At 47.7% G+C, this 24,289-nt stretch overlaps 1 protein-coding gene across 3 annotated transcripts in view; it reads left to right on the top strand.

Annotated features, from left to right (window-relative positions):
* Positions 1–24,289, top strand: part of MSRA (methionine sulfoxide reductase A) — a 253,807-nt gene that overhangs the window by 15,421 nt on the left and 214,097 nt on the right. For 2 of the 3 annotated variants that reach the window (XM_072143824.1, XM_072143826.1), the window contains one exon: positions 819–911. The exons of the other annotated variant lie outside the window; for it this stretch is intronic. In XM_072143824.1, coding sequence (XP_071999925.1) covers positions 819–911 — 93 coding nt within the window. The remainder of the gene's footprint in view (positions 1–818; positions 912–24,289) is intronic. 3 annotated transcript variants of the gene reach the window in all.

The raw sequence follows: 24,289 nt of genomic DNA, 5'->3' as shown, positions 1-24,289 counted from the left end.
TGAGAATAGCCTTGGTGAGAGGTAAAGAAGACCTCGTGTGACAACACATGATCAGGGATATAACGAGCCGTGCACCTGTGTGACATCACATGACCAGAGATATAACGAGCCATGCACCTGTGTGACATCACATGACCAGGGATATAACTAGCTGTGCACCTGTGTGACCTCACATGACCAGAGATATAGCGAGCCATGCACCTGTGTGACATCATGTGACCAGAGATATAACGAGCCATGCACCTGTGTGACATCACATGACCAGAGATATAGCCATGCACCTGTGTGACTTCACGTGACCAGAGATATAACGAGCCATGCACCTGTGTGACATCACATGACCAGGGATATAACTAGCTGTGCACCTGTGTGACCTCACATGACCAGAGATATAGCGAGCCATGCACCTGTGTGACATCATGTGACCAGAGATATAACGAGCCGTGCACCTGTGTGACATCACATGACCAGAGATATAGCGAGCCGTGCACCTGTGTGACATCACATGACCAGAGATATAAGGATCCCATGACCATTTTAAATTCTTGATACAGGAAGTATATTGGAAAATTGTAGAACTTTTATTACATAAACAATATCAATTATTTATGAATAGTGGACGACCCCTTGAACGTGTGGCAAGGTTGGCTTCTGGCTGATCACCAGGGTTCATTTGCTTATTATTGTATAACATTCTCATTCTATAGAGCGAGGGTCCTCATAGAGGGTCTCTGGAGGACCCAGCAGGTCAGGGAATTACAATTTAGCCAAAGCGGAGGCGATTGAAGAATTATTCCTCATCAGTGTTTTTATATCAGGTTTACAATGTGCTAAAGATACTTCCTACAAGACCAACATACCGAGCAAGGAAGAGGCTCTGGCTGGTCGCTCAGAGCGCATGGAGGTCTCAGGTAGGTCACCTAATAAACTATGTCACATATTCACTGGAGTACAGCTCTGGAGTATAATAGACACTGACTGCACCAGCAGAATAGTGAGTGCAGCTCTGGAGTATAATAGACACTGACTGCACCCGCAGAATAGTGAGTGCAGCTCTGGAGTATAATAGACACTGACTGCACCCGCAGAATAGTGAGTGCAGCTCTGGAGTATAATAGACACTGACTGCACCAGCAGAATAGTGAGTGCAGCTCTGGAGTATAATAGACACTGACTGCACCCGCAGAATAGTGAGTGCAGCTCTGGAGTATAATACAGGATGTAACTCAGGATCAGTACAGGATAAGTAATGTCATGTATGTACACAGTGACTGCACCAGCAGCAGAATAGTGAGTGCAGCTCTGGAGTATAATACAGGATGTAACTCAGGATCAGTACAGGATAAGTAATGTCATGTATGTACACAGTGACTGCACCAGCAGCAGAATAGTGAGTGCAGCTCTGGAGTATAATACAGGATGTAACTCAGGATCAGTACAGGATAAGTAATGTCATGTATGTACACAGTGACTGCACCAGCAGCAGAATAGTGAGTGCAGCTCTGGGATATAATACAGGATATAACTCAGGATCAGTACAGGATAAGTAATGTCATGTATGTACACAGTGACTGCACCAGCAGAATAGTGAGTGCAGCTCTGGAGTATAATACAGGATATAACTCAGGATCAGTACAGGATAAGTAATGTCATGTATGTACACAGCCACTGCACCAGCAGCAGAATAGTGAGTGCAGCTCTGGGGTATAATACAGGATGTAACTCAGGATCAGTACAGGATAAGTAATGTCATGTATGTACACAGTGACTGCACCAGCAGCAGAATAGTGAGTGCAGCTCTGGAGTATAATACAGGATGTAACTCAGGATCAGTACAGGATAAGTAATGTCATGTATGTACACAGTGACTGCACCAGCAGCAGAATAGTGAGTGCAGCTCTGGGATATAATACAGGATATAACTCAGGATCAGTACAGGATAAGTAATGTCATGTATGTACACAGTGACTGCACCAGCAGAATAGTGAGTGCAGCTCTGGAGTATAATACAGGATATAACTCAGGATCAGTACAGGATAAGTAATGTCATGTATGTACACAGCCACTGCACCAGCAGCAGAATAGTGAGTGCAGCTCTGGGGTATAATACAGGATGTAACTCAGGATCAGTACAGGATAAGTAATGTCATGTATGTACACAGTGACTGCACCAGCAGCAGAATAGCTCGTGCTGACTCATTCCGCTGTGAACTGCTGACGGGTGTGGTTGTTTGTGACTGAGCTCCTGCACCACCTGGTGGAAGACCAATCCACCCAGGCCTGCTCTCTCCTCCCCAGGGAGGGAGTGGGTTTCTGGGATGAGTGAGCCAGGAAAATCCCAGGCTTCTGCCTCCCGGACCAGGCCGGCGGGGGGCAGGAAAAGCCAGATACCGGCCAACATGGAGGGGGTGAGAAGATCTGCCCGAACCCAAGGACGCAGCGATGTGACCTCGGCTGCCACCCCCAAGACCCAGGGAAGCCGCAAGGTCTCCGGAACACAGAAGATCAAGGCAAGTAACATCAGCCTGAGTGCTCCTCCTGGAAAGCTGAGTGACTGTGCGGGAAAGTTGGGTGGTTCAGCTGGAAAGCTGGGTGCTCACGGAGGTGTGCAAAAAGCATGGGGACACCTAAAGGCCCGGGAGTCTGCTACCATCTATGGCTCCCGGATTGCTGAGCACCTCCGTGAGTACGAGGAAGCTGGCAAGGCGATGAATAGGCTCCAGGAGGAGATAAGGGAGACCTTGGCCCTAGCGGGGGTGGCTACACAGAAGAAAAAGTCTGATCATCTTAACACCATTGACAGACTTAAAGCCGAGGTCACCGCTCTGCAGGAAAAACGACGGTTGATCCGGGAGCACAGTGGTCCGTTCAGGGAAAAGTTGGACAATGACGCCAGATTTGAGGAGATGCGCCAGGAGAAGCTGAGAAAGCTGAAGGGGCTTCAGATCCAGGCGGATGAAGGCGATGGCGATGATGAGGAGGATGAGGAAGACCAGCCGTGTCCGTCTGGTGGCCTGCACCAACACCAGCAGGCCTCGCACGACAGGCTGCCTGCAGAGCAAGCGCCATTACCATCAGGCTGCGGCTCTGCCAACCTGGAGGAGGAAAGTGATGACAGCGGCCAGGGGGGGGCGCTAATGGCTCAGATCCGTCAGCTTGAGTCCCCAGTTCACCTCCAAAACTTCTCCTTCGGCGATGAGATCCCGGATGACGACCTAAAGAGAAAGAAGAGAGCCAAGAAGACCAAGGCGTCTCAGGAGGTGAATCTGGTGTTTCGTCCCCTCCCTGTTCCCTCCGGGCGGGCAGCAGTGCCAGCCTGTCGTGTAGGCCCCGTTGCCCAGCCCAGCACGAATCCTGCAGTGGACTCGGTGCCAGGGTGCGGGGAGATTGCAAAGCCACGTTCCATCATGGCGCAGAGCACCAGCCTTGTTTGTAGTAGCAAGGATGGTGCAGGGAAGGCATCGGCCGAAAGGCCGGACAGTGAGGGCGATCCAGCAGGTCCTGGTACTGTGCGCTGCCCCCCAGTGGGAGGGGGGGGTGGCCCTGTGCCAGGGGCAGTGGCGGTGGCTCCTGTGGCCCCTAGCGCTGTGGCTGTTGCTTGCTCCGGTAAGCAGCGGCAGTGTGATGGGGCTGCTGGGGCTTGTAGTGCGGCGCCTCCCAAGCGTCCTGTGCAGCCTGCAGGAAAGGGCGCAGGAAAAGTTTTATTTTGCATTGGATCATCTGACCCAGGAGATGGTAACAAGAGACTCTCCGGACTTCATAAAGAAAAGAGACCTCATGCATCTAGCGAGCAGCGGTGCTCAAACATTAAAACAGCTGGTCAACAAGGGGTTAATGCCAATGAGGCAGAGGGCACAAGTAAGATCGGGGTTGGAGCTGCCTCTTCTCAGGCTGTATCAGCTATGGAGGTGGCTCTACCCCCAGTGTCCAGTGACGCCGAGGCAACCCCAGGTCCTCCTGGCCCAGCTGGTGTGAGTGATGCAAGGAAGCGAGGCAGTATTGTACATAGTGTGGTGAATGTTGGGGTGGTGAATGGTGCTGAGGGGGGTGATCCTGGTGTGCGTGCTGGACCATCTGCACCCCCAGTGGTGGCCGCTCCCATAAGGAGCTATGCGAGTGTCACCGCTGGGGCAAGTGGGGTTAACTCCTTGTCTCCTGGCTCTGGGAATAGCGTTTTGCAAAGGCGTCTTCTGGAGGCTCTCAGGAGAGGGGAAAAGTCAATCAATGTAGAGGGGAGAGATGTTGATCTGTCCTTCTGGACAGACAGGCATGGCCTGGCAGCCTTCCAAGAGAAAAGGGGGGGAGAGACTGTATGGTCTTTACCCACAAGTGGGCCCGGAGCTGCCCGTAGGAATGTGGTTCGTCTTCGCTGGAGGGGCAGTGACGCATGCCCACCCAGGTCAAGGGTGGTGGAGCTCCTCCTGAAGATGAACTTCAGGGCTAGTGACATCTTTGCCCTGATACATCCTTATGGTACTCCGGAGTTCGATGTCAGCTTTGTTCGGCCGGAGGGCTTAGAGCTCTTCTGGTCGAATTATGAGCTGGCAAAGAACGAGCCCGCATGGCGAGACTTTGCTGTGCAAGCAGTGTCTCGCCAAAACGCAGTCAAGAAAGTGACCGTTTTGACCCGTAACGAGTCACTTTCTTGCATGGACATCATGACGTGGCTAAGTCGTTATGGCGAAGTAGTTCAGGTACCTCAGAAAAACCGCGATGAATTTGGCATTTGGTCTGGGGCCTGGACCTTCATGATGAAGTTGAAGTGTTCAGGCGGCACAGTCGCCCACATTCCTTCTTCAGCCTTTCTTGGGCGAGACAGAATCCTGATTTTCTACCAGGGGCAGCCGAAGGTCTGTCACAGGTGCGGTGACCCCACCCACTTTAGCGCCAGCTGCCAAGTGCAGAAGTGCGCTTTGTGTGGTGGGCTAGGTCATCTCGCTGCATCCTGTAAGGACATTAGGTGTAACCTGTGTGGTGAGCTCGGTCACCCTTTCAGCCGTTGTCCTCGCTCCTTTGCCAATGCGGTTGTGACCCCAGTGGAGGAGAGCCATGAGGTTGCTTCTGCTGGGGAAGGTACCAGCAGAGGTGGAGGAGCTGAGGGGCCTGTGAAGAAAAGTAAGAATAAGTCGCCTTCTCAGTTAAGGCGGCTTGAAGCCAGACAAAAAGGGAGAGAGCTGGGGAAGCCTCAGGTTGCTGGGGTGACCCTTGGTCCTTCCTCAGAGGCTGGTCATGCTACTGAGGCCCTGAGGGATGATGAGTTGGATGAGGAGGTCAGGAGGATGGAGCGCGAGAAAGGTGCCATGTCCTCCACGTCCTCCCATTATGAGAGTATGGATGAGGATAACAGGATTTGGCTAGAAAATAAGCGCAAGCAGAAAAAGAAAAAACGCGGCGTATCTAAGGTACCTAAGGAAGGGAAAACTTCCTCCCCTCTGGTTGAGCTTTCCAACCGGTTCCTCACCCTCGATGAGATCGCCTCCTCGGAAGGAGAGGCTGAGGGTGGGGTTCTGGAGGTGGCGGCGGAGCAGCCTGCAGGGGGCGCCGAGTCTCTATCCTCTGGGGATGCTGGGTCCTCAGAGTGGGAGACTGACTCAGAGTCAGGAGACAAGGACGAAGGAGAGGGTGGTCCGGGTGGGTCCTTGGGGGCCAGTAATAACATGGACACCTCAATTTCGTTAAAAAGAAGTTGCCCCAATTCTGATGGTAAAAGGGAAAAGGCATCATCTTCAGAGGAGAGTCGGGGGAAGGGAAATGGAAAGAAAAAAGCCGTCTAACTCAATCACTCATGATGGCGGCACCCACTCCGTTGACGCTGGCGTCCATTAATGTCGCCAGCATTAAGTCTGATGCGGCTAGATTTGCGGCCTTTGATTTTCTCGGCCGTGTTGAAGCCGACATTTTATTTTTGCAGGAGACCAGGCTGCCAGATTTGGCGGCCGTGTTTAAAGCTAAGAGGGAATGGAGACACGGGCCTTCCTATTGGTCTCTTGCGGCCGAGCCGTATAGCGGAGTGGCGGTCCTTTTTACCGCACCGGTAGAATGCCGACGAGTTATTGAGTTAGAAATGGGGAGGTGCCTGATCCTGGATGTCCTCATGAAGGGACAAGAACTTCGCCTAATTAACATCTATGGTCCCCAGTCCAAGTGGGACAGGAAGTGTCTCTTTATGAGGATCAAGCCCTACCTTTTTACAAGTCGGCAGGTGGTCTTTGGAGGGGACTTCAATGCTGTCACGAGGTCCCAGGATAGGGGAGGTTCCAGAGACAAGCTGACTTATGATAGCGTCGCTCTTAATAGCATAGCTAGTGAGGCTCGCCTGGTGGATGTCCACATCCGGCACACCCCAGGCCACGCGGGGTTCACATATTATAGGGGTAGCTGCAGGTCTAGAATAGACAGGTTTTATTTAAAGGCGGAAGCCATCTCTTCAGCAGTGTCCGTTGTTGAGGTGGAATTCTCCGATCACTGTCTAATTTTGTTTTCTCTGAATGTTACAGAGACCCCCCGGATGGGAAGAGGCTACTGGAAGCTCAATTCGTCTCTCCTGGAGGAAGCGGAGATCAGACAATCCTTTGAGGACTTTCTTCAGAGCCAGGTACCATTGCTGGGCCTTTGTAGCAGTAAGTCAGAGTGGTGGGAGATGCTCAAGAAAAGGGTGGCGAGATTCTTCCGCCAGCTCTCGAGCCTCAGGAGCCTGGACAGGTACCGCCTGTATCAGGGCCTGAGGAGGAAACTCGAGCATCTCGTCTCGACTGGAGGTAGTCGTGAGGACATCTCCAGAGTGAAATCCTTGCTGAAGAGGTGTCAGTACAATAGACACGCATCTTTGGTTTTTGAGAGGGATTACGGGAAATACCGCTCGCCCGACCCTTACAGAAACTGCAAGATGTCAGTGAATGGTAAAGTTGTCACGGGACTGGTTGACAGTACGGGATCCCTGAAAAGGTCCAGATCAGGGATTCTGGAGGTCGTCAGATCCTTCTACTCACACCTCTTGGGCAGGAAGGATCTAGATCGGGATGTGATGTCGGCTTTCCTGGCTGAAACTGTCCCTGAGCCAGGAGTAGACCCCTCTCTTGATGTTTTGACAGAGATGATCAGGGAAGAGGAAGTCAGCCTGGCGATTGAAGGGCTCGCCCTCAAGAAATCGCCGGGTCCGGATGGCTTAACATCCGAGTTTTATAAGACCTTTAAGGACGCCTTGGTTCCCCTCTTGACTGAGGTATTCAATGAGTGTCTTTCCTCGGGCGCTCTGCCGAAGTCAATGAGGAGGTCTGCCCTGATCATCCTGTCAAAGGGTAAGGACCGATCTCGTATTGAGAACTGGCGTCCCATAGCGCTTCTCAATACGGACAGAAAGGTTTTGGCAAAGGTGCTGTTTAATCGGCTGGTGCAGTTTGCGCCCCGGCTCCTTTCGGGGACCCAGCACTGCTCTGTTCCAGGCCGCAGTACATTTAGTGCTGTGCTTTGTGTCCGGGAGGCAGTGGAGCAGGGCAGGGCTGGTAACTGGAAGGGGTACTTGCTGTCCTTGGATCAGGCAAAAGCGTTTGATCGGGTTAACCACGAGTACCTCTGGTCTGTCCTTCTGAGGTATGGCCTGCCGGGGGAGTTTGTCAATTGGCTAAAGGTTTTGTATGCAGGGGCAGAGAGTTTCCCGCTTGTGAACGGTTGGATTGGCCGCTCTTTTGAGGTTGGGTCTGGTGTTCGCCAGGGTTGTCCTCTGAGCCCACTTTTATACGTGTTCGCGATTGACCCATTCCTTAGGAGGGTTGATCGTGGGCCGTTGGTGGGAGTCGGGATGGACCAGGCGGCACCGGAAGCCACTCTAAGGGTGGTAGCGTATGCCGATGATGTCACCGTTTTTGTGTCCTCGAGAGGGGAGGCGCAATGGGTGATGTCAGAGGTTGACCGCTACTCAGAGGCTTCTGGGTCCAAGATCAACCGGGATAAGTGTGAGAGTCTCTGGCTGGGAGAGGGAGGTCCAGGCTTTGATCTCCCGGACACTCTTCCAGGGCCCCAGGACTCTGCCAAAGTTCTCGGCATCGAATTTGGCCAGGGGGATTACCCCATGCAAAACTGGGACGGCAGGCTTAAGATCGCCGCTCAGAGGGTGGACCAGTGGAAGGGTTGGTCTTTGACCCTCAGAGAAAGGGTTAACCTGATCAAAACTTACCTGCTCCCATTGCTGATTTATCTGGGCAGTGTGTGCATGTTGCCAGAACCCCTCTGGACTCGGGTCTACAGTCTGTTCTTCCAGCTGTTATGGGGGAATAGGCTGAACCTAATCAAGAGGGAGGTTACTTACCGCACGAGGAGACAAGGAGGGTTGTGTATGGTCAACCCTGTGGTGTTCCTAGTGAATACCTTTCTTAAGATCAATGTAGCAAACCTCTGGAAAGAGAGGGCTCCTCTGTGGGTGTACTCCTGCAGGGGATGGTTTAGGCCTTTCTTCCAGGAATGGGAGACAGGAGGGCAAGTGAAGGATCTCCGTACACCGCATGGGCATCTTCCGGCTTACGCTACCCCGGTTCTGAAGGTGATTCGCCGGTGGGGTCTGGGAATGTGGGAGATCAGGACCATGTCGAGGAAAGTCCTTGACAAGAGGGTTCTGTTGACCCATTTCCAGAAGCCTCTGGCCCTCAGGGATTGCCCAAGTCGGGATCTGGGGGTGGGTTTGAGTTTATTGAATTCTATCCGGATCCCCTTGAAGTTTTGGGACGTGACTTGGCGCTGCTTCCATGGAAAGCTGTGTGTGAGGGACAATCTGAAGTGTAGGAGCTCTGAGGAAAGGGGTTGTCCCCGGGAGGAGTGCGGTGGCCTGCTGGAGAGCATGGACCACTTCCTGCTTCAGTGCCCCTTTAACACAGAGGTGTACAACCGGGTGGGCGCTTCCATCCATTGGCCCGGGTTGGCCGGTCTCTCCTATGCGGAGTGGGCCTATGGAGCATTCAGAGGCCTGGGTGGCCGGGACCGATGCACGTTATTTCTAGTTAGCCTAGTGGTCAGGTACCACACGTGGAACGCACGGTGCTTAGTGTCGACGCAGCGTAAAATCCTCCCGGTGGATGAGGTGGTTAGGAACATTCTGGGTGACCTGGTGAAGGTGCGCTCTCTGGAGTATGAGAGGCTGGGCACGGGGAGGGCCTCTCTCCTTTGGAGGGGGTTCTCCTTTAGTGTCCCTTAGTCCGTCATCTCCTCTCCTGGTGTTGGGCTGAAGCTGACACTGTAGATTTTTGTTTTGTATCTGAGGTTATAGTGATGTAGGGCTTGCAGGTGCCGAACCTGGGCTTTATGTGGTTTTGATATATGTTGATATGTTTAATGTGTTTGTATCTTGTGTACAGTGTGTATATAGTTATATGTAGTTATAGTTCTTGTGTGTATATAGGTTGGTTTTGGGGTGTTGGTGTTAGGGTGTTAGGTTGGGAGGGGGGTGGACGGGACTTGGACTGTACGATCCTGGGCACTGGTCTGGACTATATAACGCGGACTTTGGACGTTAGACCAGTGTCTGGGGGGGAGGGTGATGGGCGTGGGATTTAGTTAGTTATATTTTATGTTATTTATTGTTATTAATGTTATTTCCGTTATATTCATTGTTATTTCTGTGTTTATTTATTGTTTATTTATTTATTTATGTGTATTTTGCTGTGTATTTTGATATTAAAAAAAAAAAAAAAAAAAATTAGGTGGTGGGACTGGGTGAAGGTTTTGTTTGTTCTCATGCTGAGTGTGTGGTGTGTGTGTGTGGCTGGGCCAGGAGGTTTTGTAAGTTTATTTTCGTTTATATTTGTTCTTTTGCAATTCTTTTGCCAGAAGTTATGGCTTCATTTATGTTTACTATTGTTATGTTTTTCACTTTTATATAAAATAAAAGATTTACAGGATGTAACTCAGGATCAGTACAGGATAAGTAATGTCATGTATGTACACAGTGACTGCACCAGAATAGTGAGTGCAGCTCTGGGGTATAACACAGGATGTAACTCAGGATCAGTACAGGATAAGTAATGTCATGTATGTACACAGTGACTGCACCAGCAGCAGAATAGTGAGTGCAGCTCTGAAGTATAATACAGGATGTAACTCAGGATCAGTACAGGATAAGTAATGTCATGTATGTACACAGTGACTGCACCAGCAGCAGAATAGTGAGTGCAGCTCTGGAGTATAATACAGGATGTAACTCAGGATCAGTACAGGATAAGTAATGTCATGTATGTACACAGTGACTGCACCAGCAGCAGAATAGTGAGTGCAGCTCTGGGGTATAATACAGGATGTAACTCAGGATCAGTACAGGATAAGTAATGTCATGTATGTACACAGTGACTGCACCAGCAGCAGAATAGTGAGTGCAGCTCTGGAGTATAATACAGGATGTAACTCAGGATCAGTACATGATAAGTAATGTCATGTATGTACAGTGACTGCACCAGCAGCAGAATAGTGAGTGCAGCTCTGGGGTATAATACAAGATGTAACTCAGGATCAGTACAGGATAAGTAATGTCATGTATGTACACAGTGACTGCACCAGCAGCAGAATAGTGAGTGCAGCTCTGCGGTATAATACAGGATGTAACTCAGGATCAGTACAGGATAAGTAATGTCATGTATGTACACAGTGACTGCACCAGCAGCAGAATAGTGAGTGCAGCTCTGGAGTATAATACAGGATGTAACTCAGGATCAGTACAGGATAAGTAATGTCATGTATGTACACAGTGAGTGCACCAGCAGCAGAATAGTGAGTGCAGCTCTGGGGTATAATACAGGATGTAACTCAGGATCAGTACAGGATAAGTAATGTCATGTATGTACACAGTGACTGCACCAGCAGCAGAATAGTGAGTGCAGCTCTGGGGTATAATACAGGATGTAACTCAGGATCAGTACAGGATAAGTAATGTCATGTATGTACATGGTGACTGCACCAGCAGCAGAATAGTGAGTGCAGCTCTGGAGTATAATAGAGCAGTATTTGTTGCTAGTAGGAGTCATGTATGAGCAGCACTCGCGGTGTACGGGGGGTGTCTGTGTGCAGTGAACCGCACTGTGGAATATAATTATCACCTTGTGGAAGAATAAAATAAAAATGTGAAAATTGCCAGTGATGGAGGAGCAGTAACTAAAGCAACAAACACGTCCAATATTTCAGGCTGATTATGTCGTCTCGCTGTGTGCCCCCCGGTGTGACGCTCTGCAGCAGTAGTCGGGGTCAGGTTGGGGGACCCTCCCGTTATTATGTCTGATACATTTGGGTCTGTGGTGGATTATATAACAGATCAGGGATCCCGGGGTTACAGTGTAGCCACAGGGCAAACACAAAGTTTCTATTTCAGTTTTCTTCTATCTGAATGTTCCCATCAGTCTCACATAGAAGGTTTTATGAGCTTTCCAGACGCATCTTTTCATAGGTCATTTTATAGATAAATAACTTTTTGTATCATTTATATGTAGGTTGTTATGTAACAGTTACCTTCATGTCAATAAAGCTTCTTGAATAGAAAACAATATGTTTGTGTAGGTTATTCATTCACTTCTATTTGAAATGTATGTGCACTGGGGCTATGACCTCACACTGCTGTGCTCTGTGCTGAGAGGGACCTCTACCCATGTAATGAAATATCACTACCATACCTTATAGAGGTAAATAGGATAGGAGTAGTAGTACTGTGCTGTGCCCATATATACAGGATAGGAGTAGTAGTACTGTGCTGTGTCCATATATACAGGATAGGAGTAGTAGTACTGTGCTGTGCTCATATATACAGGATAGGAGTAGTAGTACTGTGCTGTGTCCATATATACAGGATAGGAGTAGTAGTACTGTGATGTGCCCATATATACAGGATAGGAGTAGTAGTACTCTGCTGTCCCCATGTATACAGGATAGGAGTAGTAGTACTCTGCTGTCCCCATGTATACAGAATAGGAGTAGTAGTACTGTGCTGTGTCCATATATACAGGATAGGAGTAGTAGTACTGTGCTGTGCCCATATATACAGGAGAGGAGTAGTAGTACTGTGCTGTGTCCATATATACAGGAGAGGAGTAGCAGTACTGTGCTGTGCCCATATACACAGGATAAGAGTAGTAGTATATACAGGATAGGGGTAGTAGTACTGTGCTGTGTCCATATATACAGGATAGGAGTAGTAGTACTGTGCTGTGCCCGTATATACAGGATAGGAGGAGTAGTACTGTGCTGTGCCCATATATACAGGATAGGAGTAGTAGTACTGTGCTGTGCCCATATATACAGGATAGGAGTAGTAGTACTGTGCTGTGCTCATATATACAGGATATGAGTAGTAGTACTGTGCTGTGCCCATATATACATGATAGGAGTAGTAGTACTGTGCTGTGTCCATTTATACAGGATGGGAGTAGTAGTACTGTGCTGTGCCCATATATACAGGATAGGAGTAGTAGTACTGTGCTGTGCCCATATATATAAATGATAGGAGTAGTAGTACTGTGCTGTGCCCTTATATAAATGATAGGAGTAGTAGTACTGTGCCCATATACACAGGATAGGAGTAGTAGTACTGTGCTGTGCCCATATATACAGGATAGGAGTAGTAGTACTGTGCTGTGCCCATATATACAGGATATGAGTAGTAGTACTGTGCTGTGCCCATATATACAGGATAGGAGTAGTAGTACTGTGCTGTGCCCATATATACAGGATAGGAGTAGTAGTACTGTGCTGTGCCCATATATACAGGATAGGAGTAGTAGTACTGTGCCCATATATATAATTTGCCCATTTTCTATACAGCTACTATTATAATATTTTGTTGTTTTTTGCTTGTAGTTTGTGTCTTTTTATGTATCAGCTTGTGGATTTCTCTTAGATGGTCTCCAGCTGACATGTTGCTTCAGTCACACCTCTGGGAGCTGAGGCCGGGCCCCTTTCTGTGTTATTTCTGCGGGATATTATAGTCACATTATAGCGCAGCGCGGAGGCTGTAGCCCCGAGGATGTAATATTACAGCCGTTCTACCAATACCACAAATGTATATTATAAGCCGTAGGTCTGGCGCCCCCTCGGCACAGCAGCAGAGGGGGTCACAGTCACCTCGCCGCCTCCTCTCCCGTTGTCAGATTATTGCCTGAATCATTGCTAGAAATAGGAAAGAAAAACTAATCGGACTCATGGGGTGATGTGTATCCTGGGGAAACCTACGGGTTTATAGGGAGAGTCTGGGAAGCAGATTGGTTTAACCCATTCAGGACCAAGCCATTTTTGGCCCTTATGCTATTTACTCCATGCCGGATTTCAATAATTTTTTTTCTTTTCTTTTTAGTGGGAGAGTTTTTTTTTTTTTAAAGAGAACCTGTCAGCAGATGTGTCCTTGTAGACTTTAGCCAGTGTTATGTATTCACCCTGTAGAGCTGTGTAATCAGCCGTTTGAGTATGTTGTTACGGTAGTAGCAGTAGTAGGGATTTATATTCCAGGATTGTAGCACTGGGGGCATGTCCTCACACTGCTGCGCTCTGTATTCTCTGCAGCTAGTGTTAGGTATTGATGCTGAAGAGATGTGTTTATGGATTTATAGTCCAGGATTGTAGCACTGGGGGCGTGTCCTCACACTGCTGTGCTCTGTGTTCTCTGCAGCTAGTGTTAGGTATTGATGCTGAAGAGATGTGTTTATGGATTTATAGTCCAGGATTGTAGCACTGGGGGCATGTCCTCACACTGCTGTGCTCTGTGTTCTCTGCAGCTAGTGTTAGGTATTGATGCTGAAGAGATGTGTTTATGGATTTATATTCCAGGATTGTAGCACTGGGGGCGTGTCCTCACACTGCTGCGCTCTGTGTTCTCTGCAGCTAGTGTTAGGTATTGATGCTGAAGAGATGTGTATATGGATTTATATTCCAGGATTTTATCTTCTTCAAGTGCACTCACACTGTCCTGTGCATTGAGCTATTCCACAACCCCACTCCTCTGCTCTGAGTGATGTAGAGAGCAAAGAGCACAGCAGTGTAAGGACACATCTCAAGTGCACTTGGAGAAGTTACAATCCTGGAATATTAATCTCTATTTCACAGTTCTGCTGCTAGGAACGCATACTTAAAGGTCTCCTTACACATCTCTCCAGGGACAATATGTAATACAGGCTACACAGAGCACAGCAGTGTGAGGACATGTCTCCTGTGCACTTGGAGAAGCTAGAATCCTGGAATATAAATCCATATTTCACATTCTTGTTGCTACTGACATCATTCACAAAGGTTTGATTACAAATCCCTCCAGGGACAATACATAACACTGACAGAACAGAGCACAGCAGTGTGAGGAAACGCTACCAGTGCACCTGGTAAGGTTGAAATCTTGGAACATAAATCCATATTGACAGTTCTCTTGCTACTAACATCATGCACAAATATATAATTAAACATCTTATATAATATAATATAAATAATATAATTAAACATCTCTCCAGGACCAATACCTAACAGAGACTTCAGACAGCACAGCAGTGTGAGGACACGTCTCCAGTGCACTTGGAGAAGCTAAAGTCCTGTAACGTTAATCCGTATATCACAGTCCTGCAGCTACTAACAACACAATGGTATGAATGCACATCTCTGCAGTGACAATCATTAATAGTGGCTGCAGAGAGCACAGAGCACAGCAGTGTAATATCGCACCCCATGTGCACTTGGAGAGGCCACAATCCCGGAATATAAGTCCATATATCACAGCTCTGCTGCTACTAACAACCTATATGGTGACACCTTGTTATATCACTATAACATTTATAATAGTATGTATATTATAATGTTACTATAGTATCATGTATGTAGCACAGATTTGATATTTTCCTTATTCTATCCTTTCTATCTTTATTATTTAGGATCCGCTTCCAAAAAAAAAAATTATTATCCAGAAATCCCTCCCTTCCTTTGTTATGTGCGATGTCATGTGCTTCCCTGCTAATGTGTGTCCCCGGAGAGGTGCGTGTGGTGTTTGGCATGCTGAGCACGGCGCCCGCGCTCTGATAAGGGAGCACGTCCCCCCTCCCCCCCCATCCCCTGACTACTGATTATAGGTTGCTGGGTAACCGCATCGCTCCAGGAGCAGTACATTTTTTTCGCAGTGATGGAATTTTCTCTATATAATATGATTATAGCTTTCACTCCAGTCATCGGCACCGGGGATGAAGTGTGTTCATTTCCACCGAAAAATACTCCTGCTTTCTGCTGTGTTAGCAACGAGCAGTAAATTAAATCAACACCGAGCGTCGGCGTCCTCCAGCGCTCACAGGCACGGCGGAGCACCAGCACAATCACACACATGCTCTGTCTATAATTGCTCAACTTGAAGAGTTTGGGGGCTCGTGTATGGAGCTCCACACAAACCCTACTCTTAGAGGAAACCTGTCAGCAGCTTTTGCCCTACTAAACTACCAGACCCCTCGGGCAGGGTATGAAATGTCCTTTCTAGAATTCCTTCTTTTATGTGAAATCTCCCGCATTTACCTATAAAAATCCCCACCAAAGTCAGGGAAATATGACTCTTCTCATCCCAATTTCACATGAGATGAGTCAAGTTTAGTGGTCCCAATAGTAGTGTCACTTTAAAAGGCCCTATATTCTGTTCTCTAGCACCTAGAAGCATGATTTTTGTGCCATATTAAAGATAAGAATCTCTTCTTTCAGATCTCATCCGGTTATGGTCTCATGGCTATGGGAGCTACAGAACTGAACATAAAGGCATTAAAAAATAGGCAGGAACTGGATCTGTATCTGCACCTTGTATTTCCAACTATGGGGCTCATTTACTAAGGGCCCCGCAGACCGTACTTTCATCGGACATTCCGACGATTTCTGTTTTGCGCCGCTGAGACAGTGATTTAAAAGGGGGCTTTGGTGCACACAGTCGGATTTTGGCGCAATCGCGTCGGCTTTCATGTGACACAAATCGGGCTGTCGTACGATCCGATGGATTCGGACTGATCGCGGGATTTAACTTCAAAATTGTGTCGCAAGCCCAAGCACTTACATGCACCGGGAAGAAGAAGGTGAACTCCGGCGGATCTGATAGGGTAAGTGACACGTGCAGGATATCGGGCGCAGGATCTTCATGAATTGCGGCAGAGTTAATTTTCGGCGGACAGTCCGGATCGGGGATTGTGCAGGGATCGGGTAACTAAATGTGCCCCTATGTCTTTATCTGCCTGTATCTCTGGTGCGCCTGACATCCTGCATCTACCACCAGGATGAAGGACTGTAAACCACGTGCACTGACACACTGGTATGCGCCCCCTCTGGCAGGATCTACTTTTCTTTGAGCTTGTTTTTAAGAATAAATGGCTTTAAAATTATGCAAATGAGCCCAAGAATAGGAAAGACCATGGAATAGGAATCTAAAAGAAGAGGAGATCCTACCGTGGGGCAGACACCAGTATGTCAGTGTGCTTGGTTTACAATCCTTCATCCTGATGGTAGATGTCCTTTAAATTACACAACCACTTAACTTATGAATATGGGATGAGAGGAGTCATATTTGCCTGACTTCGGTGGAGAAATAGATAGATTTTTAGAAAGAACATTTCATACCCGACCTGAGGGGACTGCTTGTTAATGGGGTAAAATCTGGGGACTTTCTTTTTTTTTACTTTCTGTCCCCAGGTTTTACCTCTCTAAACTCCCAGCCCGGGTGTGAAATGTCCTTTCTAGAATTCCCTCTTTTATGTGGAATCTCACATGTTTACCTCTAAAAAAAATCTCCTCTAAAGTCATGTGACAGTGAGCAGAGAAGAGTCAGTTTTAACCTGAGATGAGTCTAGTTTAGAGGCTGCAGGGGGAGGGTCACTTCAGACTCCCCTTCAGTTCTATAGAAACTAGAAACTTGCTGCTGCTGTATTAAAGATCATTTCATCTTTTATATTGCGACTGAGGTATAGATATTAGAATAATAGAATAGAATTAGGGCTATTTTACATCACCTGGGGGGCAATGAGGCTACAGATTGGTCATGTGACTGATGACATTCCTGGCCCGCAACCAACATCCTTCGAGATGCTGAAACCGGGAGCCTTAACAGGTTAAATGATACCTTATTTTTTATCCCTTTGTTATACCTGCCCCTGGGGGGGGGGGGGGTCTGAGATTCTGAGAATCTGCCAAAATCCGTAAATCCATCATAATAAACCAGGGACATTACTTATAGATCCAGGCACCGGGACTGTGGTGTCTTCTTATGTTTGTTACTCATGGCCACCCTCCTTTCTTTCTAAAATCAACTTTATAAATTATGTTAATGAGGCAGAACGACTCTGAGGGGTTGTTACCAGAGTCTCTCCGTGCTGTAGCTTCACAGTGCTGTTACACTGTGGGAAGGGTAAGTGCTGAGGGAGCAGGTAAGAGGGTGAGACATGGTAACAGCCTGTGAAGCAGTGATGGTAGGGGGGAGACAGTGTAACAGCCTATGAAGCAGAGATGGTAGGGGAGACAGTGTAACAGCCTATGAAGCAGAGATGGTAGGGGAGACAGTGTAACAGCCTGTGAATCTGAAGCACTGAGTGCTTTGTGGCTCATTCCCAGATTTTTAACAGCATGTCTACAGTAGTGACTGTGATCTGTGTGCCTCATGGATGCGTCAGATTTGAGAATCGTCATTTGTGATGTCCATTGTAGACCCAGACTGATAAACGGTGCAGTGTATATGAGGGCTGATATTATTGTGTCTTTTCGGGCTGGGGCTTCCGTTGTACTGGTTTTCAATTAGACCCTTGTATACATCCCTAATATCCATAGCCATATGCCTGGAGGCCATTACTAGGGGAATATTAGGCAGGATAATTGTGGATGCGGCCGCTCAGGTGACGTTGTCCATCACCATATGCTTCTAGTCTCTCAGCCTGCAATTAATTTACAGAATGTGTATGGGGTATTACCAAACCTCTAGCAGCTGCCTGGAGACGGAGGGGCCCGGGGTATCATGGGGGTTAATTGGCATATTGCATTAATAAATGATGGACCCTTCTGGATGGTCTACAATCATACATGATACAATCGTGCATTCTGTGATTAGTGAGCCCTGCGAGGGTCCTCTTGACTTACATTTGGGCTAAGGGTGCCCCAATCTAATTTATGTACATATTAAACAAATAACACTCAGTTTGGGTCCGCTCATTTCTAAAAATGTGGAATTAGAATCGGGGAGGAACTGACTTAAATGGGCTCAGTGGACCCCATTAATAAATACAAGACCATGCCTCTTCTTGCCTTGTCCGGTCATCTTTCCCTCCCCCTTTTCATTCCTCTTTCCCCCTCACTTTGTATTCCATCTATCTCTAGTTACATCTTTTATTGATTTGGGTTCTCCTTAAAGGGGTTTACAATACTGATGACAGTCCTAATTCAGTAGGACTTTTTGAGCTGCACTTCCCAGCACCAGCCAACACACAATGCAGGTAGCTGGACTTCTGCCCCGTGCTCTCTGTGTTAGGGGGCAGCTTACCAGCACCATTAATGTGATAACCACCGGATAGGTCTTCAATACCTTAAAGATGAAAAATCCCTTTAACGTGAACCTGTCACCAGGAATATTATATTTAGTTAGTGTTGGGTTCCAATAGTCTATGCTATTCTGATTTTAAATATGCCTTTGTCTGTTGTCTGAATCATTTCAGTACTTTATATAAGTTTATTTCACATTACCTGGCTCCCTTCCAGCAGCGTGTGGTGAGTCCCAGCAGAGGGCCAGATGCTGCCTGTGTGTGCATGTGTCTCCTGGTGCGTTCTTCCTCTCCTCCAGACCATCCTCCTCCCTCCCCTGCCTGGTTAATGCACATGGCATGAAGTGGGGAGGGGGAGGGAGCTGCATGAGTGTGGAGGAGAGGAGACTAAGAAACAGGCACGCACAGGCTGCAGCTGTTCCTCACATGCTGCTGGCACGGAGCCAGATAATGTGAATGAAACTTATATAAACTACTGAAATGATTCAGAATGCTGACACAAGCATTTTTAAAATCGGCATAGTACAGGCTATTAGAACCTGTCACCAGCTAAAAATGACATCCCTAGTGACAGGTTCACTTCCTGGGTCTATTACTTTGAAAGCTTCTGGAACACATTTGTGAATCCAAACTACCTATGAACAGTCGTCCCTAATAATTGAGCCATGTCATGCAAGATTATCTGCAGCACATCCCTATGAGATAATCCGGCTCGTGCTGCCGATTGCAGCTGTGATTGTTCCGCCCCCTTGTAAAGACCGATGCAAACCAGCACTGATGAGTTTATAGTTAATCCAATCCTGTATCGGGATTAGGAGCCTCCCTCATTGGCAGGAACAACATTGGTCAGGCACTTTTTGCCCCTTTCAGAGATGAGCATGGAGCATGTCCACAAAAACATCCTAGCAGAAGTGGTCCAAATCCAGGACCTCTGCAATCTAAGGCAACCCAGAATCTACAACCGGCAATCTGCCCTTACATAACTCGGAGATGTTCTAGCAAAAACTGCTACTTCCCAGGTTTTTTTCTGGAGCGCTCTGTCCCTAAATATTTCCGCTTGTTTTTCGATCTTTGTTGTGTTGATGTTTTGGAGATGTAAAGCACTTGTGCGACTAAAGAAGAATCTGTTTACAACATAAAATAGGAGTAAAGTGCTCTAAAAAGGGACAGGGTGACCCATGATCCTCAGACTCAATGGGGGTCATTTATTAAGGGCCCGATTCGCGTTTTCCCGACGTGTTACCCGAATATTTCCGTTTTGCGCCGCTTGTACTTAAATTGCCCCGGGATTTTGGCGCACGCGATCGGATTGTGGCGCATCGGCGCTGGCATGCGCGCGACGGAAATCGGGGGGCGTGGCCGAACGAAAACCCGACGTATTCGGAAAAACCGCCGCATTTAAAAACCGAAAATGTGTCGCATAAGGACCGCTTACCTTCACCTGGTCCAGCTCGGTGCATTCCGGCGCGATGAGTTTACTTTCAGCGCAGCAGCGCCACCTGGTGGACGGCGGAAGAACTACCTTATTAAATCCCGGCCGGACCCGAATCCAGAGCGGAGAAGCCGCCGCTGGAACGCGAATGGACCGGGTAAGTAAATTTGCCCCAATGTCCTGGTATCAGTTTCTCATTTTATGGACTCCTTAAAGGAATATTTCAGCCAAAACTAATACATAGAATAATGCTTATTGCAGGGCCTGAAGGGAGGAGAACGACTCATTTTCATGGCAACACTTGTCAACACTCATTTTCGAGACTCCTGGCCGGCACCATAGCTGGTACCCACTGTGGCCAATCAGTGGCCTCTGCAGTCCTCATTGATGTCACTTATTGTACATGACAGGGGCACATGTATCATAAGTCTGGCTTTTTCTGTCTGTTTTTTGAGACTTTTCTTGGCATTCCTGCTGGTCAGATGTATCTTAGTGTTTTTTCTTTATTGGTACATGTGGTATGTGGTCTGTAGTGAATTTGCGACTTTTTAAAACAAAAGTCGAAAAAAGTCTCCAAAAGTTGCAAACCGTTCCCCAGATAATTTCTACGCCTGGTCAGGGGCAGCCGTAGATTTGCGACTGTTTAAAAAAGTTGCAACTTTCACATCTGGATTAGGGTGATAACGCGGGGGAACACTGCAGGAAAGTCGAACTTATAGTCCACTTAGGCCTTTTATTGTCCCCATTGGGTCTGCTAACATCAGACACTTCTGGTCCAGCCTTGAGTGCTAGCAAACCAAAGACTGTCCTAATGATGGAACCGGCAGCCATATCAGGGCTCATATACTCTGTTTCCTCGCTTACTCAGGACCTTGTAGGGTTTTCCAGGATTCCTATAATAACAGTCATGTTTCATAACGCTGGTGCTGTCCATACAAACATACGGTACCTAAAAGGAGTGGCTGGACCTTCCCCCGCTTTTCATTCAAGTGGCCAGCGCTGAATGCCTACCAGTGGTCCGAGAATTCAGGCGAGCGCATGGTAGACATATGGTGCCCCATTTACTTACCTGTGTGCAATTCCCGAAAAAGGCGAACAGTCCGATAAATGAGTAAATGAGCCCCATGGTCTTACACCCTTCTCTGGCCACCACTTTTCATTATACTGAACATGGATCCATACCATCCAGAACAAGCTGTCGAGCCACAGGCCGCAGTGCGTGTTCCCAGTGCTGGGGATCATTGTGTATTACACTGGATAGCAATGGTGGACGGGAGAGCAAACGGGCACACACAAACATGTATGGAGGCAGGAGCTGCAGACAAATAAACATAGTCCAATGTCCGCAAGGGGCAGTAACTCAGAGCATGTTTCAGGCCACGGGCTTTAATCATAGTCCATGTTTTTGTCCATCCAGTCTTTGGGACCCTCTTAGCAAAGACTGGTGACTCTTCGGAAAATGGGGGAATAATATGGTGATGTCCTAACGGCACAGATTAAGTCCTGAGCTTTGGGTATCCGGAGAAGGGAACATTTCTCTTTGCTGTTGGTGGTGTGACGGCTGCCATCGGAGAGCGATGAACATGATGAGCAATGAATGAGGAGCGCTGCTGTCTGTCCCTGTCCTCTGGTGATCCGCAGGGGGATTCAGAAACACAGAAGTTATTATATTAAATGTGTCAGGGACCTGAATGCAGGATTTGTTGAACGTCTTCTTAAATGAGGAATATGTTGGAATTTCCCTGGTACAAGGGACATTAGAGGGCACGTAAGGCCTGCATTGGCCCCAGCTTTATCAGGAGCCTGAGATCTTCATTCTCTAGTCTCTACACCACAGAATACTCTAAAACAATAAATATGATATAAATGATCTTCATGTAATCGCGTGGTCCTCAGGTGGTCTTTTAGGGAAGAAGATATTAGCAATTAATCCTAGAAAATAATGTATACTGTAGGTGAAGATGGGGCTATCAACTTGGTCCTTCATGGACATGATCTAGGTACAGATTGTACAACCACCCTGTCCCTTGTAAACGATTTAATCCCAAACCATACCGTCCCTCTCCAATCCAGACCTCTGCTTGCTTTGAGGTCCTCTACTTGCACAGATGCTTCTGTCTGCTAGTAGTGAATAATTGCTATTGGTTTCCAGAGTTTTGATACCTCTTTTATAACAAGGAATTTAATTCAGCCAATCATTGGCTGTGCCTTTGGTCACTTCCATAGTTCCCAACAGTCCCGGGTTTTTATGGCTGCTCCGCCGTCCTGGATGGTTGGGAGTTTATCCCGGTTTGCATCAGCGTGTCCCGCATATCTCTGCTGTGTCCTGCCTCCTGGTCCTGACAACAATTGCTCATTGGAAGAGAGTACAAATTCAGGACAGCGGGACTCTACTGTTACCTGCCTTTCTGTGCTTCGGCACTCATTTACAATGAAGGGGCACTGCTGTGGGAGGGCACACTATGAAGGGGAACTGCTGAGGGGACATACTATGATGTGGTGCTGCTGGGAGGGGGCACACTGTGACAGGGAGCTGCTGTGATTGCACACACTATCATGGGAAGCTACTGGGGGAGACCCTATGATGGGAAGCTGCTAAGGGTTGGGCACACTATGATGGGGAGATGCTTGGGGGACACACTATGATAGGAATCTGCTGGAGGGGCACACTATGATGGGGAGCTGCTGGGGCGCACACTGATGGCAAGCTGCTAGTGGGGCACACTATGACAGGGAGCTGCTGGGCACACACTATGACGGGGAGCAGATGGTGGGGCACACTATGACAGGGAGCTGCTGGGGGGGATACTATGATTGGGAGCTGCTGAGAGGGCACACTATTATGGGGAGCTGCTGCCGGGGACACACTCTGATGAGGATCTGCTGGTGGGGCACATTATGATGGGGAGGTTTTGAACGGGCACACTATAATGGGGAGCTGCTGGAGCTTTTGGGTAGGCACATTATGTTGGGGAGGTTTTGAAGGGGCACACTATGATGGTGGGGAGGTGCTTGGCGAGCTACAATATACTGTGTGGGGATGGGGCACAGGACACTGTGCGTCGCAACTTTTGTCCCTTCTTCGCCACTCCAAAAGTTGGGAGATATGCACTTCCTTTTTGCCGAAATAGACCAGGAGGCAGAATCCGGCAGGAGATCCAGGAAGTGGTGTGTTTTGTGCTCCTCTGTTACTAAAGCTCTACATAGATCTTGGAAATCGAAGTGTTTGCACTGTATTCTGCAGGCACTGCTCTAAAAGGATCACCAGGTGAGATGATTGTGAATCTGTTTAGAACACAAGTCTATGACAATGGATGAGGAGGTCAGGTTTCCAGCCGCGGCAGTTGCTGTATTTTACACTTCAGAAATCGACCAATGATGATGCTTGCAGCATTAGTTGGAGGATTAATACTGCAGTCCCACAGCCATTGGTGGAGATTTATCTGGAATTGTATACCAGTTTTCTGACATACAATCCCTGAAATAATCACAATTACTGGCAAACTGCCAGCAATTATGATTATTTCCCCCTTTTATGGCACCTCTTCGCCAAGTGGGTGTGATGGGGGTCGTGGCCGGTATCGGAGTGGGCCTGCACACTTGCTATAGGATGCTTGAGAATGCTGTAGCTACACTGATGCAGAAACATATCTTGTTTCGTCCCTGAGCTGAGTGGTTTTGCTCAAAAAACAATGATAAAATTATGATAATGAGGCTCTGTTGCTCCTTGCCCGGGGCAGCGCTTCTGAGAAAATGATGAAAATTATGTAATCACTGTGTTGTGCCTGACAGGCAGAAGTAATCAATTGCTGCAACGTCTCCCAGCTGCTGTGTATGAGTGATGCTTCTCAGGTAAATTAGTCCTGTCTGGACAGTTCAGGAAGCTCCGTCTAACATGTTTCCCAAGATCCTGAATTTTATAATTTGTTTTTTTTTTCAGTAAAACCACTCAGTTCAGGGATTAAACAAGATATGTGCCTGCATCAGTGCAGCTACAGCATTCTCAATGTATATTTGGTTCATAATGCATCAAATCAAATGGTAGATTTCCTTTAATATTTTTTGGTTCATGGCAAAGTATCATTTTGGTATGGAGCATTGTGATATTTCACTACTAAGTATCAGCACTCACTTCCAAATTCTGGTATCGGAACTCTTATCCACTGTACAATTACCATCTGCTTTGAACTTTTTAAACTTTTTCGGGTTTGTTGGTTTACGAGTAATTTAGGTTTACTGGACGATCTTTTCAGGAGAACCATCATGGACGCTGGGCTCAGAAATTAAAAAATATTACATGGTTTTTAGTTTAGTAATTGGGGACTGAACATCAGCGGGTAATTCATAACTGGGAGATTGGGGGTAGGGCCGGGACTTT

Source organism: Engystomops pustulosus, chromosome 3 (genome assembly GCF_040894005.1).
Source record: "Engystomops pustulosus chromosome 3, aEngPut4.maternal, whole genome shotgun sequence".
Lineage (NCBI taxonomy): Eukaryota > Metazoa > Chordata > Amphibia > Anura > Leptodactylidae > Engystomops > Engystomops pustulosus.
This window is presented reverse-complemented; position numbering and strand designations above follow the sequence as displayed.